General features: G+C 35.9%; 2 protein-coding genes across 2 annotated transcripts in view; one reads left to right on the forward strand and one right to left on the reverse strand.

Annotated features, from left to right (window-relative positions):
* The window catches only part of LOC107664853 (N-acetylglucosamine-1-phosphotransferase subunits alpha/beta-like), a 22545-nt gene extending 11425 nt beyond the window's left edge, over window positions 1-11120 (forward strand). The window contains exons 14-21 of the mRNA XM_016455531.1: window positions 1828-2027; window positions 2224-2443; window positions 3146-3259; window positions 3493-3578; window positions 3665-3763; window positions 3850-4017; window positions 6964-7054; window positions 8912-11120. Of these exons, the coding sequence (XP_016311017.1) occupies window positions 1828-2027; window positions 2224-2443; window positions 3146-3259; window positions 3493-3578; window positions 3665-3763; window positions 3850-4017; window positions 6964-7054; window positions 8912-8983 (1050 nt within the window). The 3' untranslated portion in view covers window positions 8984-11120. The remainder of the gene's footprint in view (window positions 1-1827; window positions 2028-2223; window positions 2444-3145; window positions 3260-3492; window positions 3579-3664; window positions 3764-3849; window positions 4018-6963; window positions 7055-8911) is intronic.
* Window positions 11121-11208: 88 nt separating this feature from the next.
* chpt1 (choline phosphotransferase 1) lies at window positions 11209-17550 on the reverse strand. Its single transcript, XM_016455532.1, has 8 exons — window positions 17149-17550; window positions 14773-14920; window positions 14345-14486; window positions 14164-14248; window positions 12537-12668; window positions 12187-12345; window positions 11932-12057; window positions 11209-11759 (listed from the first exon to the last, which is right to left on the reverse strand). Exons 1-8 carry the CDS (start codon window positions 17386-17388, stop codon window positions 11643-11645), a joined length of 1149 nt encoding a protein of 382 aa, XP_016311018.1. The 5' UTR covers window positions 17389-17550; the 3' UTR covers window positions 11209-11642.
* Window positions 17551-17587: the final 37 nt, after the last annotated feature.

Here is a 17587-nt window from a genome sequence, read left to right on the forward strand (position 1 = left end):
AAATCCCGTTTCGAATTGTGCCTTGTTTGTAAACGAATCCACGGTAAAATGAAGTGAACAAAGGCCAAGTTCTTACTGACGCGGTCTGGAACATTAAAAATAAAGTTCATCCACACTTTCCTAATGTTGGGATCAGAAGCCTCTTGCACAGCCTCTTGTTGTCTTCGGAGCCATCTTTATCATTTGGTTTCTGTGTAGACCTGCGTTTGCCTCTCGTTATTTACACTACATGTAGTGAACCCTACATCCTGGCTCTTCCCAGCTTTATAATGGGAGTGGATGGTAGCCCAAAATTTGAAGTCCAAAAAATTGAACCAACCATCTTTATCATTTGGTTTCTGTGTAGACCTGCGTTTGCCTCTCGTTATTTACACTACATGCGCGAATCGGTGGGCGGGGCTAAACAGGCAGTGATGCAGAAGCAGGCGTTGATGATCTCCAGCGGAGGCGGGGTTTAGCCACACTATTACATCATAAAGTGGCACATTCCACAACCTGTCGTTTTGGCAGATTGGCTTCAATATAGGCTGATTTTAGACTAACGAGAAAGTTTTGAGTTCTGAAACTTGGATGTTTATATGGTACAATGACCTCTTATATGTGAAAAGATCGAGGGAAATTAGATTTTTCAGTTCATGACCCCTTTAAAACTGCAGCTTTTTGAAATGTAAAAAATGAATCCACATAGTTTTCCAAAATGTAAAAAATGAATCCACGTAATTAATAATAAAAAAAAGAATAATAATGCAACAAACTAATAGGAACATAAGGAACATAATAAGTGGCAGTGTTGATGTAGGTAAATACATTTTCACGAGGTTTTTGAGGTTTTCACGTTTGTTATGTTAAAGCAATAAGCCCCAAGAAGCCATGGTTTACAGTGAATTTATAACAGCTAAGGGGCGTTGTTAGGCACGATGCAAATAACCCCCTTAGCTGTTAGCAGTTAGCTATAATCCCCTTAGCTTTTATAAATTTACTGTAAACCACGGCTTCACGGAGCTTATTGCTTTTATAAAACGGTTATTCCATATACGTAGTAAGGTTTCACAAAATAAAACAGAGCAAATAAAGTGTAATGATATGAATAAAAACATTATTCTTCCACCAAACAATGTAGTTCCTCAGAAACAGTTGTGGTTGCAACAAAGTGGTTGCCGAGCAGCACACAAACGTAAACAAAGGTGTATGTTTGTAGAGTAATTTACAACAGCTTCGAACGTGGCTCAGCCAATCAGAATCAAGGACCGGAACTATCCGTTTTATAATGAACTTTGTTCTTGAAAAAAATACCTGATGTGGGGAAAAAAATTAATTAAACTAAAGTAAGTATTAAACATTAATCAGTTTTCTAATGATGAATATTAATTTTAATAGAAATTAATTAATTTATCTTCAAGAAACGACTAAAAACACATCTCTTCCATCTTTATTTGACCCTCTAACTCTAGGCACTCTCTAGTCTAATTCTATTCTTAAAAAAAAAACCACTTGCCCCTTTTAGACTTGCACTCTATTCATTTGCTGCTTGTTTTATATCTTGATTTTGTTATTTTGCATTTTAATTGTTAAAGTTAATATTAAATATTAATCAATATTACAATTATGAATATTCATATACATATTAATTATATTTTAATGGATGGATGGATGGATAGATATGATGAGGTTGAGAACCACTGTTCCATTGTTCACTGTAGAACCACTGTTCTAGAGTAAACAAAACTGTCTCTTGTAACTGAAAGGCAGGACTTCTTGCTGCCACATTAAGTATTGCAATCTCTCCCGTTCATTGATCTTTGTATGTGTCTTTTTTGTGCATCACAGGAAGAGGAGCATCTACAGAGAGAACTGCAGTATGCAGCTGACGGGACCACCACTGGACGCAGGTTGCGGGACACCTTTGCTGATTCACTCCGCTATGTCAACAGACTCTTGAATGCTCAGTTCGGCTTCACTTCCCGCAAAGTGCCTGCTCACATGCCTCACATGATTGACAGGCTCGTCATGCAGGAACTACAGGACACGTGAGAGTCACAACATACACACAGACTTATGTACCAATTGAATGTTAATCTATAGATTGACTAAGTGATTTTAAAGTAATGCAACAAAATTTTTGGCACCGAAATTCAGATGTCTTCAAAAGTTCCTTCAGTGTAAAAGTAAATGAATATGAATTAATCTTTTTTTTTTTTTTGTCTTGATATCTTGCTCCTTCAGCTTCCCTCAGGAGTTTGATAAGACCTCGTCCCACCGTGTGCGTCACTCAGAGGACATGCAGTTTGCCTTTTCTTATTTCTACTTCTTGATGAGTGCAGTGCAGCAGCTCAATATATCTGAAGTGTTTGACGAAATTGACACAGACCACTCTGGCGTGCTGTCTGATCGTGAGATTCGCACGTTGGCCACACGAATCCATGAACTCCCCTTAAGCCTTCAGGTACACACCACCCTCTCACCACAGTACAGAGAAAATGACTTGATTACTACATTAAAAAAAATTTTTTTTTTCAAAATAATATTTTATTTAGAATTTTATTTAAAATGTAATATTTTAATATAGATTAATTTATTTTATTTTCAAATGTAAATTTATTTTTAAATGTTTCATTTAATGTAGTCTAATTTATTTTCATTTGAAATGCAGTCTAATTTAATTTAAAATGTAGTTACATTTAATTTGATATAGTTAATATATTTTTTATTTAAAATGTCTCATTTTATTTAAAATGTAATTGTTTAATTTAATGTATTCTAATTTATTTGAATTTAAAATGTCATTTAGTAAAATTTTAAGTAAATTGTAATTTAATTATTTTATATTATTAATTTAATTTAGTCTAATTTGTTTTTTTAATTTTAGTCTAATTTATTTCCATTTAAAATGTCATTTAAATAAATTTAAAGTAAATTGTGATTTAATTATTTTATATTATTACATTTACATTAAATTAAAAAAATAGAAATTAAACGATTAACAATGAAGCAGGACAGTCAAATATGTGCACAACAAAACCTCAGGAAGTGGTTTTGTGAAGTGAACACAAGGCATGTATAACTTAATTTTTTTGGGACACCACATGATTGTCTGTCTTACCCATGTGTTGAGGAAAGGCATGTCTGTTTATTTGACTCTAAACAGGATTTGACCAGTCTGGAGCAGATGCTTATAAACTGCTCGAAGACTCTTCCGTCCAACCTTACGCAACTCCATACTGTCAGCCCAACCCATGAGGCCTATTATGACCCCAGCATGGTGAGAGCTACTGTTCAAAGTCTTAATAAATATTCCAACACAAGTATACAAGTCAAATATTAGACTATAAAATCTCACAAAATGTTTATTAAGTGATCATCACCTTGTCCATGCATAGCTTTAGGCTGTACACTATAATATTGTCTTGGTTGGCACGTCTTGTATCATCAGCTCTTCTGTCTGTGCATTTGTTGGTACTGTTAAAAAAAATCAGTGTTTTGATGTTCCTACAGCCACCTGTCACAAAAGGTTTAGTAATCCACTGCAATCCCATCACAGAGAGGATCCACAAAGCCTTCAAGGACCAGAATAAATACAAGTAGGATTTTCATTAAGTTCCCACAAACACTTCAGCAGCATCTCTTGTGAGACCGGGTTAGTTATGTAGGCTCTTGTTCTTTTCAGATTTGAAATTATGGGCGAAGAGGAGATCGCGTTTAAGATGATACGGACCAACGTCTCTCATGTAGTGGGGCAGCTTGATGACATCAGGAAGAACCCTAGGTACATTCAGGGGCTTTCGTTCCTGTTTTTTTTGCGCACCTTGGGGGGAAGCCTCATACGCTTTTTTTTTTTTTTTTTGCCTACAGGAAGTTTATCTGCTTGAATGACAATATTGACCACAGCCATAAAGATGCCAGCACAGTCAAAGCTGTACTGAGGGACTTCTATGAGTCAATGTTCCCATTGCCCTCTCAGTTTGAGCTGCCCAGAGAATACAGAAACCGTTTCCTCCACATGACAGAGCTGCAGGAGTGGTAAGAGTTTAGTCACAAACAGCCATGCAGTGCATGTTTGTGTAAAAGACAGAAACCTAAATAAGCATTTAACAAAGAAAAGCCAAACAGGTCTGTGTACATACCTCAAGGTTCATTACCGAATCTGAAGTATGAACAGAACACACCAAGTCTGGTAGGAGTAGTTTAGTGAAACCCTCGACAGAAAGAGCTTTAATAGTTTAATATGAAAGTAATGGACCTAATCGACATGAAAAATAAAAAACAAAAGTGTTGGAATAAAGGCATAGCAGCCATTAAACCTAAATAAAGAATTATTTAATCTTTATGGTAGTGTAAAGAAAACAAAAGTATCTGTCCACATAAAACACTGACTTAAAAACTGAACTGTAGCCAAAGACTCCTCATTAATCACCCTCATGTTGTTCCAAACCTGCATGACTTCCAGTTCGAAAAAAAAAGGATATTTTTGAAGCAGTGTTGTTATTGTTAATAAAAACTATTAAAAACGTTCATTAATTGAAATAAAACTGAAATAAAATAAAACTTGGATGAAGAAAACTAAATGAAAATCGGAAATGTAGTCTTGGCAACTAACTGAAATAAAAGTTGAACTAAAATTTCTAAAACTAAAATAAAAATAATAAAATAAAAAATGATATTACAAAAACTTTAAAATTAAAGTGAAAACTGAAAATATACAAATAAAAACTATTTCAGAGTAATAAATATTACTATAAAATTGCATATAAATAATACTAAAATACTGTTTTGAAAAACATGACCATACAGTGAATGGGTACTAGAACTTCAAGCCTAAAAAATGTACCAATTAAATTGATTTTGAAAAATTTAAATTTAACACATATGTACATAAAATGTACACAAGCTTATGAAGCCACAATGAGGATACAAAAACACCGTAAAATTAGTCCATATGAGTTATTTACTATAATTCAAATGTCATGTGATAGCTTTGTGTAAAGAACAAACTAAAATTTCATTCTTTAAGCCTTTTTAAGGCTTACTTATTGCATGAAAAAGAGCAGCCAGCGCATTGTTCAAAATATCTCCTTTTGTGTTTCATGGAAGAAACCCATATGGGAAAGTCATATGGGTTTGGAACAACATGAAGTGAGTGAATTGAATCACTGATTGATTCATCAGTCATTTTGAATGAACTTTAAGCTTTCAAATGGCAGTATTTAAACCCAATAAGATTTACAACGTGTCTCCACAACTTTTCGAATCATTAGTCCCTGAATATAATGGTTTATTGGTGTAGAGATATATTTGGTTTTGTTGTAATGAGCTTCACAAGTCTGTTTACATTTAGTTGTGTGTGATTTATTGCCTGTTTCTGTTGCTTTACTCCTGTGAATACTGGTAAACGTTCCTTCCTGTCATCACTGTGTGAAGTTGGGTGATAGCTGTCGACACAATCTGGAATTCTGGGAATGGGGAGGTGGTTGAAGAAGGGTTTCGATCCTTTGGATGGTTACAGGCTGGAAATTATGACTAGTGCATTCGCCATTCATGCTCAACCAGCCAGAGCGGCTCTCTGTTACACCCAGATGCCCCATAAAGCCCTATCAGAGGCGTGTGACCTGCCCGGGCCGAGGGGCAGGGTGTTATTTTTGGGTACTGCTAGGCTCGAGCAACCCCATAGGCTGATTTTAAAAGCTGTGTATCTGCAGATTGGCTCTGTCAGACACAGACACGCTGGTGACAAAAGGGTAACGGACTGTGTTCCTCACAGATGATGATGTCACCTTGTCACCCTCTCACCTCTGACAACCTGCTGCGTGACAACAGAACTTGAGTCACTGTGAACTGTTAATCACACTCTTGATAAATATACCGTTTTGAATCTGGCAAGAGTTAAGACAGCATTACCATTCCTGCCCTTGTATGCTGACAGCAGTGAATGAACTCACCATTACTATACAGACATATTTTCAATTATCTATTATATTAATAATAATGTAGTCTATTCATCTCTTTATTTATTTTTTAACTTTTAACAAAACCATTTATTGCTATTTAATAACTTATCCACCAAACCAAAGTCATATAATGTATGACTGCAGAGCTGCATATCAAGGTCAATTAATGTATTAAAGTACCAGATAATTTGATATGAAATCAGATCATTTGGTAGTGATATTTATGATTTAAAAATGTAATTGTTTAAAAATGCTTTACCTTGAAAATAGATTTTTTTTTTTTATAATGAACAATGATTGAGGTGTGTACACTGTATTAAAGGTGTATTAATAGTTGACATTTTTGGAGTCATTACAGTTTTCTGAAATGGTGTATGTTTTGATTTTTAATATTTCTAAAATATATTATGTATTTAATATTTGAGCAGTGCTGCGTAAAATTGATCATAAAGATTACAAAAGATTTCTGTTGCAAATATATTTTAAGCAACACAACAATAGTTTTATAAAAACTATTAAGCAACACCAGCTGTTTTCAACATTGATAATAATAATAATAATAATAATAACAAATGTTTCTCACAATATTTCTGGTTTTACTGTAATTTTTAACAAATAAATGCAGCCTTAGTGAGCATAAAAGACTTAAAAATAACCCCCAAATGTTTGCACAGTAGTGTATATTTTATTATATGATATAGATTAGATCATTAGATTAGATTAGATATTTGACCTTGACTCTTATATTCCTAAAGGGCTTTGCAATTTCCTTCACTTTTGGAGTTAAACTGCAATGAGTTCTATAACTGTAGATCTATTCAAAACATTTCTGTTCACTCTGGAGCAGCAGGAAAAGAAAATTACAACATTGACCAATGCAGCTAAAATGTGTATTTTTATCAGAGTACACAACAACTTTTGAATGTTTGTCAATATATAATGATGCTTGTTGGATCCAGATTGTGTAGTTATAGCATCTACCATGTAACGGGCTAACCAGCCTTGATCTTCTGTTTCACAGGCGAATATACAGGGACAAGCTGAAGTTCTGGACCCACTGTGTGCTGGTGACGTTAGTCGTCTTCACTGTCATATCGTTCTTTGCTGAGCAGGTCAGTACGGTTCAGCTTATACATTCATTGTCCACTATCTCTCGTTCTTCATTTCACTTTGACACACACACACACACACACACACACAGACACACACATGTCTGGTTTGCTATCCTTGTGGGGACTCTCCATAGACGTAATGGTTTTTCTACTGTACAGACCGTATATTCTATTGCCCTACACCAACCCTACACCTAAACCTACCCCTTACAGGAAACTTTCTGCAGTTTTAGATTTTCAAAAAACTTAATTCTGTGTGATTTATTAGCTTGTTTACCCGTGGGGGCCTCAATTTAGGTCCCCACCGTGATACGAGTCCCCATGAGTCTGTGTGTATTCAGGTTTAAGTCCCCACCAGAATAGAAAAACAGGTACACACACACACACACACACACACACACACACAGACAGAGAGAAACAAACACTGAGTCCGGTGGAGTCTGGCTAGTCTCATTACCATTAGCAACTAATATATCAAATTTAACCAGCAACCCTCTGTGTTCTTTTAAGGAAATGGTAAAGGCAAAAATATCATCCTGATGATTGATCAACCAGGCAGCTTGCAGCAAATAGTCACACTATTAATTGCGGGGTCAGGTTTCTGTCTTTTGGAGAGGTTAATGGTCACTGTGACCTTTTTAAGGACCAATGTGTCTTCATCTGTCCTTAGTGACAGAACAGTAATGTGAACACTCACCAGAAGTACAAATATGGATGCATTATAAGCGGGCGCTTCCTCTGCTGCCGTACATGCATGTAGAGCCATGTCATGTTTGGCTGCATGCTCATCTCTGACAGACGAGCACATTAACAGGCTTAATTACAATCTTCAGAACAGATTTACAGTCTCCTCATTAACTCATATAGTCACTTCCTGTTTCTTTTGTTGGAATTCCTGCTTATATGCAGCACTAATTTTTCTCATTATTTTTATTTTTTAAAGTGTTATTAGTTAGGGGTTATGAAGGGCTTGAAGTGCCTCTTAAAACGCAATGAAACCAATCATTAATGTGTTAATTAAAAATTATATATTTTAAATTGTTTATATTCATTAAATATTATGTATTTATAATCACTAATCAGTACGATTGAATTAAAAAATAAATAGACTTATTCAAAACATTTTACACATTGTTTTTTCATCATTTTCAAATTGGCTTAAGAAAAATGTAAGTTTAAATTTCACTGGCCACTTCAACATGCTAACTGTCTAGTGAACTTTAAACTTTTATTTTTCTTAATCCAATTTATAAATGATTTATTAATGTGTGCTATTGTATTGTTGCATTTAACTATCATTTTAAACATTATTGAAATGGTTTTAAATGTCTATTTATTTGTCAGTTTGAATTTTTCTTCACAATTTTTTTCCATTCACATTTAACCATTTTCAAACATTTCAGCTAAATTTGTGAATTAAAATACGTGTTTATTTGTTTAAACAATTAAACATTTGTAAATATGGATATATTTCTGAAAGAACCGGAAAAGTAGTTGAAAGTACTTTTTAAAATTAATAAAATAATTGATTTATTTTTATTTTTAAATAGCACTTCATAAGGCGTGGGTGGAAAAAAATCAGTTCAGTGATGCATGTATCTTTGTCAAACTTTTCTGAATCAATTCACAAAAAAAATGTAGAATTTGTAATGAATTATTCAGTGAATCTGAACTGAATACTTTTTTATTCTAGAAATAGTCTTTATGGTATTAGTCTTTTGTTCCTCTTTCTTCCCTGTTTTGGTCATATGTTGATCTTGTTTCTATACTGTATGTGTATCACGTGTCTGTCACAAGTTGCCCCACAGCATTCATAACAGGTTTGGTTGACCTCTTCCTTTTCTTTCTGTCCCTCAGCTGATCATGTTGAAACGGCGGCTTTTCCCCAGGCGCAGGGTCAGCAAGGATGCGAACCCAGAGCGGGTGTGAGGTTATTCCATTCTCAGAGCTTGTGTCTTGTGAATTTGAAGTACCAGAGTCGTACTTCTGTTAATGCGGTCAGATAAAAATGCCCATTTGGAGGTGACTGGGTGAAGTTGATGGAGAAACTTCCTCCACAAAGGGGCATTAGTGAGACACGCTGGGGCCCACGAGGCAAGCGATCACACTCTAGGTTGTGTATTGAATGTGAACTGAACTCAATGGCCCATATTGAGTGTGTTGCCATATTACCTTGCGTGTCTGAATTATAATAATTTGAAATAGGATTTTTAATTTATAAGGGAATGTCAAGGGTAAAGATACTACCCGTTAAGGGTTGTTGTTCTTCTTTCTCTTGTTCTCTTTGTCCTGTCTTTCCTTCCTCATTCTTGCAGTGCCTTTCTTTACCACATGAACGAAAGCGGTGGACTCTGATGCATGGCTGGAACTTTCTGCCTTGCGTTTGGCTTTTTGCATTTGTCTGAATTTGTCTTTCACGCTTGCTTACTCCAAAGTGGCACAGAATCTCCGGGAGCATTTTTACAACCGAATAGCAATCCTGATACTTGGAAATTTTAGCAAGGATCATCAAAAATGAGCCATTTCCTTCTCGTTCTCTTTTTTAAATGCATGTAGTTTTTGCTTGAAATCTTTCACGTGATTGTCTCTTAGTGGGACATTAAATACTGACTTTGTCTGAAATTCAGATGCCACCGCCTGTGGCCCTGGTGTGTATTAATTAACTCCTCACCTTCACTTGTCTTTTAAAGGGAATCGTTCTTGGCTTGCTCAAACGCTATGACTACTGACCCCAAACCTCTACAGGGCATACATGCCTTATAAAACAGGCTTGAGTTTAGGAAACGTGATGAATGATAATGCTGTTCTGAGATGAATTTCCCTGTTTACTTTTATTTATTATATTAGAAAAGACATAATTGTAATGTACAAGCATATCTTTGTTTTATTTTGGAAATGTATGTTGCTAAAATTCTGTGAAAGTACACTTATTTTAGGACACTTTTCCACTTTTGTGTCAAATGTAAATTAAACCAGGTGCCTAATTTGATAATGAAATAAGAACATAATCTGAACGCTGATGCGTAATGAAACAGCCAAATATGTTAATTAAAAATCTTTACTGCATTGATATGCCTTGTTGTTTTGAACTGTCATTGACTGGGTTAATATCATTGGTCAAGCAAATGTTGCTGCTCCTGTTGAGTCACATTTTTAGCTGTTATGTGTATTTGATTCTTGCTTCCAGAAGGAGGAAATGTACAAAGTATGAAAAACACAAAAGAACCGGAATTTAGACAGTGCTATATTCAAATCACACAAAATTTATTGTTTTTATTAGCCCTTTGGAAGGAGATGATTCTAAGCAGGCAGAGAGTGCATCATAAAACGGGCACAGAAGATCAACACCCCCCAAAATCCCTCAAAACAGAGCTAAAGGCAATGCTCAAAAACTCTGTTTGTGCTCAGTTCAAGCTCTAGGAAGTGAAACACACAACCAGGAAGACTGAGCAGACTGCAATTGGGTGACTGGGGAGGGGGGTGGAGAGATGAGTCTGTTTTTAGCGCATAGCCACAATCCTTGACAATTAAGTTCTTTCAATTATTATTTTTGTTTTAAACAGGCTTGACTTAATTTCACACTAAATTCAGTCAGATTATTCAAATAAATACATACACTTTAATCACTGGACAATCACAAAACGTTCTCTTTTACTTCAAGCTATAATGGCTGTTTGGGCAGTTTTCTTTTCTGGAGCTTATTTTCTTCTATAAAGTGTCACATGATCTACAAATAGCTGCTTTTTTAACAACAGTAAAAATTCTGCATGGTAAAAAAGGTTCTGTGGTATAAACTAGTTTTGGCAGTTTTGGCGACTATATCAGCCCTTAAAACCAAGAAATATGTTTGTAATTCTTGCGTCTGTTGTATTTATCAAGATCAGACCTATAAAAATGGGCCTAAATTAAATAATGGTTATTTCAATGTCGAAAATGGACTTGGTTTTAAAAAACAGCAACTGATGCCCAAATTGCAGTTGTAGCTTCCCTTTTTTGTTCAAATTTGACAAACATGATCAAACCCAAAAAACAAAGTACAAATCTATTGTGATAAATACTATTGTGGGGAAACAAAAATTTCCTCCATTATTTTTTTTCTTTTGCTCATCTTTATCTTTGACCAAATGGTTTGGATGCAAAATATTTAGGAAATGATTCTATGCAAAAAGTTTTTGGCCAATTCAATTTCAGTTATCTTTGATTTCCCACCAATATTTCCTTCTTTATCCTTTGAAAAAATAATAATAATTTCTAATGTGTTCCTGCACAGAATGAACCATTTCAAGGCAACAGAAAACTTAAGGGCTATGCTGCCCTCTGGCCCCCAAGGCCACGTTTTGGACATTTCATTGTCTAAACTCTTTCTTTTCATCCAGTGATATATTCTAGTGTACAGTAGTGTGGTTAAAAAAAACAATGCAAGCTGGTCTGGTCAAACCTGGCAAAACGTTCAATTCTGTTAGTCTATGGTGGTCACACTGTCAAGGCCGTTGCGGTTTTGGTTGGTGGGGCTCTCCTGCTCTAGCTTGAGAAGCGGGACAATGTCTTCATCCTTAAATCCCGCTTCCTCCTCCCGCCGGGCAAATTGTCAGTCTCTGTGTGCGTGGCCCTGTGGGGTGATGCTGAAAACCCGGATTCGCAGGTGGGAGGCGATTTGCAGACACAGGCCTGTGCAGTAACGCAGCAGATCCACCAGGGACAGCACCTAAACATCAGGATGGAGAAGACGGACTCGTTTAGTTTTGCCTCAGATACTGCATTTAAAAACATTGAAAACACTAAGCGCAGTGGTGCCACACTAGGTTCAGGTTCACTTTATTTGTACCCATAGATAGACTAGGTACTAATGGTTTGACCCAGTAATGGTTGTGGCTCACCATGGCGATCCAAAGCACGATGTGTTCATCAATGAAGCTGTTGAAATACTGATTTAGAAAAAGGAGTCCAGGACCAATGAAGGCTGTGTCTTGAAGATGAAGCTCACTCTTGGTCATGTGGGCCACCTGTAAAAGAAAGCATACCTGAAAACACCTGATGCATTTTGGATGACTGTTTATGAAAATGATGAAGCTCATGATTACAAGGGCCAAATAACAATTTTGACTTCTCATAAAGGCATCAGCAGCACTCACCACCAGCTTATTCGCGATCTTGGCGATCACCATGCCAAATGTAAGGATGTAAAGGCAAGGATGGTGCTCAAAAAGCTGACTGGAGGACTTTTTAAAGATGATGAAGGCCAGAGAGAGGACGAGGCCGATGTGTAGACCAGGAGACAATACACTGGTGTCCTGAGGAAGACAGGTGCTCTATTTACCCTAACGAGATTTTTTTTTAAATCTTTGCCTTACATTAAATCTGGTGACTGGGCTATTATAAGAACTAAGCCAAAAACATGACTGCAATAGGAATCAATGCTTTTAAGAACAAGAAATCTACTTTGAAGACCTCAGTGATGAATACACTGCTGGAGAGCACTTACTGCAACAGTTGAGCCATTCTTGCCCACGCCACCGTTCAGGATGACATAGAAGTAGTTATAGGTTGAATACAGAAACCCACCGATAATACCGATAATGGGAAAGGTTTGCAAATTCACACCAAGAACAGGCACCTGGGTGAAAGAATGAGAAAATCAATGCCTTAATATGAGAACAGCTGTTATTTTGGAAGGGGCGGGGCTGAAGCTCTGAGCAAGCTTTATAAAATAGGGAGAGGTTAGAAAAGACTGATGTGCCTTTTTGTTTTTTTGGCAATGTCTATGGGTGACTGGTAGCCATAGTAGCAGTTTTCACCTTATATTTACCTTTTCACAGTCTGTTTGTCCTCAGAGAGGAGGCACGAGGCAGAGAGCAAAAGACAGGTCTACTTAAAGAACACACTCAGAAAGGGGGCTCTGTCATGATTCACAGTTTTGGAGGATTTGATATTTGTTCTTTTTTTTTAATAAAATATACAGTCTGTAGGACCCTTTTAAAATAATTTTCTGACACTGTGTATACACTGGAAGCACCTGAATGCATGCCACACTGCAACTGAGATTATTATATTTAATATTAGAATGTTTCTATATGAATAAGCATGCAAATAAAACAAAACCATTAATAAAAAGATATATAATATTACATTTATATTACATTTACCCAAGTGTATTATGTTAGTATTGTGAATAAACATGTAAATAAACAAAAATGTTAACAAAAAAAGATGTGATATTGTCACAAATTTATTATCATAATTCTTATTATTGTTATTATTAATAAACATGTAAATAAAAACTAATAAAAGATATGATATATATTTATATTTACTTATATTCATATTTTTATTATTATTATTATTCTATTAATATATATAGTGCATGCATAATTATGTAAGTCAATAATATTCTGATCATATTTGTTTTTCAAGTACATTTTACCAATTCCAAACCACCTCAATCCAAACCAAACCATCAAACCATCTTAATAACTACTATTGACTTTGTACATAATGATTTATAAATTATACTTAATTGTTAATGGGGGCTGGAAGTGAAAAATGCCTTATATTCAGATGTGCATAATTATTAAGCAGGTTATTATGCACACACTTTATTTTATTATATCAATATTTGTTGTTGGTATTATGTAAATAAACCTGTAAATAAATTAAAAACTATTAATAAATAGATGTGAAATTGTGAGGAAAATGAATTGCAATATGCATTGATGATTGTTTTGACATAGCCCTAGTATGCACATGGTTTAAAGCAAAATTTGTAATTGATTGATTTTAAATTAGTAGGCCACTTAACATCACAAGCTGACTTTGATGTAACTGTCATAAGTTATTTAAATATATTAAATAAAATAGCAGTCAGTTCACACAATATGATACTTGTAAGTAAAATCATATTATTTCAGACCAATTAGGGAAAATAAGTAGCACTGCATCAAGTCAAAAAAGACACCGTGTCCATCATTTGAAAGCACTTTGTCATTGGCCACAATGTACTCTTCCAATGTGGACAACTTCAGCGATTAGAATGGGAGTGAATTTATAAACGTTATGAATGAGAAAGAAACTTCAGAGGCTCAGTGTGATGCTAAAGAAGGTGAATGACGTACCCTAGTCTCCCAAAGACTCACTCCTCCAAATGCTGTCATCAGATACATGATTGTAATAGCAATCTGGACTTCTGTCACGTCAACCCTGCAAAAAACATTCAAAAATACAGTACAGTTAAAAAAATAACATCACACAGACAGGTTCAATAAATTCAGGCGAATAAGCGGTGAATGCACTCACAATCCGAAGCGGAGTGTCCCGGACACGTATGTCTGCCAGTGTGCACAGAAAAACATGAACATGCCCACGAAGCCGCAAAAAAACATCCAGTTAGGATAAGTGCCGATCCCACAGGATATACATGTTCCCACGGCAACAAAAACTAAGAGAGCAATCCAATTAGAGTGCTGTTAATATATACTGTATGTAATAAATAATAATAAACAACAAATGGCATATGATAAATATGATTATTGTAAACAACAATATAAAAAAACTAGTTGTTGTTTTTTAACATACTATTAATGGTGGGTGTTGCTAAGTGGTTGCAAAAGTCATTTATTCCGATCACTAACCATAGATGTTAAGCAGTAATAGTGATGCTTAACAAAAACACTATTAAATATTACTCATAACTAAATGATGAAAGGTTGTCTAGCTGATTATACCTGTAGAAACGGCGTCGCAGCCATGGTCAAAGAGCTCCCCAAGAGCCGAGCTGCTATTGGTCCGTCTGGCCTGTTTTCCATCAATGGCGTCCAGTGATTGGTAGATGAAGAGACCTAAGGCGCTGAGAAAGAAGGCCCAACCTGGAGCCTGAAAAGGGTTGATACGAAAAAAAAACATAAAGGCTAGTACACTGACATTGATCAAGACTAACTCAATCTAGTTCTTCTTGTTTGACTGGACTCAAAGTAAATGAGTCATAATCATTATTAATCATTACAATATTAAATTCTCATTCTTGAGATTTGTTTGCAGTTTCTTACATTCAACTACTCAAGCTTTCAGGTCTTTTGTGCCTAGAGAGAAAACAAAACCTTAGACTAAACTTTGACCTCTAACTGTAGATACGGATGGCTTGTATTATTTTGTGTGAGACAGAAAGGAAAACTTGTCAAGGTTCACAAATATGGACACAAAGGAGCTGTTTTATCTCCTTTGCTTTAATAGATACAGTTATCACTGCTCTTTTGCCATAATTTCACTGGCTTAAGAGAGGCAAATTTGGAAAGAAGCACTTCAGCCATACATATTATTCAAAGGTAAGTAAGCAGAGTGAGAATAATCAAATAGGCTAATCTGAAAGGAAGGAAAATGTATCTACAAATGATTTAAAATGATGATTTAATTCCTTAGAGGAGTCTGGTGTAATTGCCTGCCCTAGATTGTTGCCTCCTTTGTTTTGACCCTGAATTACCAATAAGACATTGTGAAGTGTTTTAAAATGACTCTTTGTGGATAAAGAAAAATGCGAAGACAATGTAGGCTACAAATTGTTATATCAAGGGCAGCTTGAGTGTTTGTGTGTGTGTGTGTGTGTAATAGTCTGATAATGGGCAAAGGTCCATGTGGCCTACTGGGTCGATTTCCCAGAGAGACTACAAGCAGGCCATCTGGTTTCACTGCACATTCACAAAACAGATTAAATCCCCTGTGTGCTTGAATTATCACATCAGTATTTTTCATTCAAAAAAACTACTGAAGGCCTTTAATGTATGAAATAATTTTCCCTGTTAAGTCTGTTACTGTGGATGTGATTCCTAAATCTGTCAGGTTGTTGTCAGGAGAAGAGGACACAATCTAATATCAGGTCTATGCAGCTACATTCCACGATTAATGACAGTATAATTAATGTACAGTATATATAATGTATTTATATAGATGCTGATACTAGATACCAATATTGATCACTTACATTATACTGTTAGTAATTGAAGATGATGCATTAGAATATTTGGCAGATAAAATGTGGGAATAAACTAATTATAGATTAGTCATGAAACAACATGGATACAGTATGTGTATTTCTGACGTGCTAATGTAACATTTTGCTGTAAATTCAGGAACCGTTTAAAAGTTTGGCAAAGATTTATATATATATATATATATATACAGTATATATATTCTATTTGATAGAAAAAAAACGATTTTGTGAAATATTTTCCCAATTTAAAATAAACGTTTTCTATTTTCATATATTTAAAAATATAATTTATTCCAGTGATGGCAAAGCTTTATGTTTGCAATAAAATTATAATTACATTACTTATTAGGCTTAGGGAAAAAAAAAATTGTTCCAGACTTCTAATTTAATTCATGACTCTTTTTTTTAAGTCGAGGTGATAAAAGCACTGGTAACCGTGCTGTAGTGAATATCATCACCGTTGTGATTACCTATGGCCGTATGCTGTTATTCAATACAGCAGCACTCTTCATGCAAATGTTGCTTAATTATTTCTTTATTATTTATTATTTTGTCATTATTATATTATTGCTATGGCTGCTTGACCAACTGGATTGTCTCTGGCTCAAAGTTCACTCTAAGCCCCCTTTATCTGTGTTCCCAGCCTGGCAACAGGTGGGTTAAAGTTGTGCATTCAGCAGCAATCTCCAGAACTGCGTGGCAATAAACACATGAATCTGGACTTTGTCAGTGGACTATAGTCTGTGACTCTGGAAATATGTCACAGGGCATGTCCACACACAAACTGTGGGGTCACAGTGCAGCCCAGAATAGCCCAGAGAGGCTAACAGCTAAAATAACAAATAGTGATCTGCATGGGTCTGCAGTCAATAAATCTGATTAAGCAGCTGCTTAGAATGCTTTCAAAATGTCATAATGCATAATTGTCTTAACGTGAATCGATAAACCAATACCAGAAATGTACAAACATGAAGCCACGAAACGTTACTTGTGTGTTTACAGTCTTTGTTCAGCACCACCGAAAGCAGTGAGGTCCGGAATCTGTGTTTATTTTTAAAACTGACGTGGCAGGGCATGTAAATAGAACGAAACACGTCACGCTGACAGCTGAACTCACCTCCTCCGTGGCCGTGGGACTGTAATAGACGAGAATGACCGTCGTTAATATGTTAATAAGGAGTCCAGTGATGGTCAGCGTGTTTGGCGCGACCCACGTCGGGATCTGCTGGACCAGCCAGTTCCAGTATATCTGGCAGGGCGGCTCGAAGAGAGAGCGACCGGCCGCGCTGTACTTGTGTTCCTCCAGGCGCTTGAGCTGGACAGCTGACAGCGGCTCCGGACAAGCGCACTGAGGCATTATGATCGCTCTTTTGGCAGGGTCAGTGCAATATTTTGGTCCAAATCCCCAGGTGTCCACTTAGACGAAGGCATTAGCATGCGGCGATTACGTGTGGCGAGTCATTTTTGATGAGCGGAACCGACGGTGTCCTCCACTCCTAGTAGTTGAAAACAGATAAACGGAGAGACGCAGGAAACTGCGGTCCGGAAGAGGACGC

The sequence above is a fragment of the Sinocyclocheilus anshuiensis genome, unplaced genomic scaffold (assembly GCF_001515605.1).
Source record: "Sinocyclocheilus anshuiensis isolate Anshui unplaced genomic scaffold, SAMN03320099.WGS_v1.1 scaffold299, whole genome shotgun sequence".
Lineage (NCBI taxonomy): Eukaryota > Metazoa > Chordata > Actinopteri > Cypriniformes > Cyprinidae > Sinocyclocheilus > Sinocyclocheilus anshuiensis.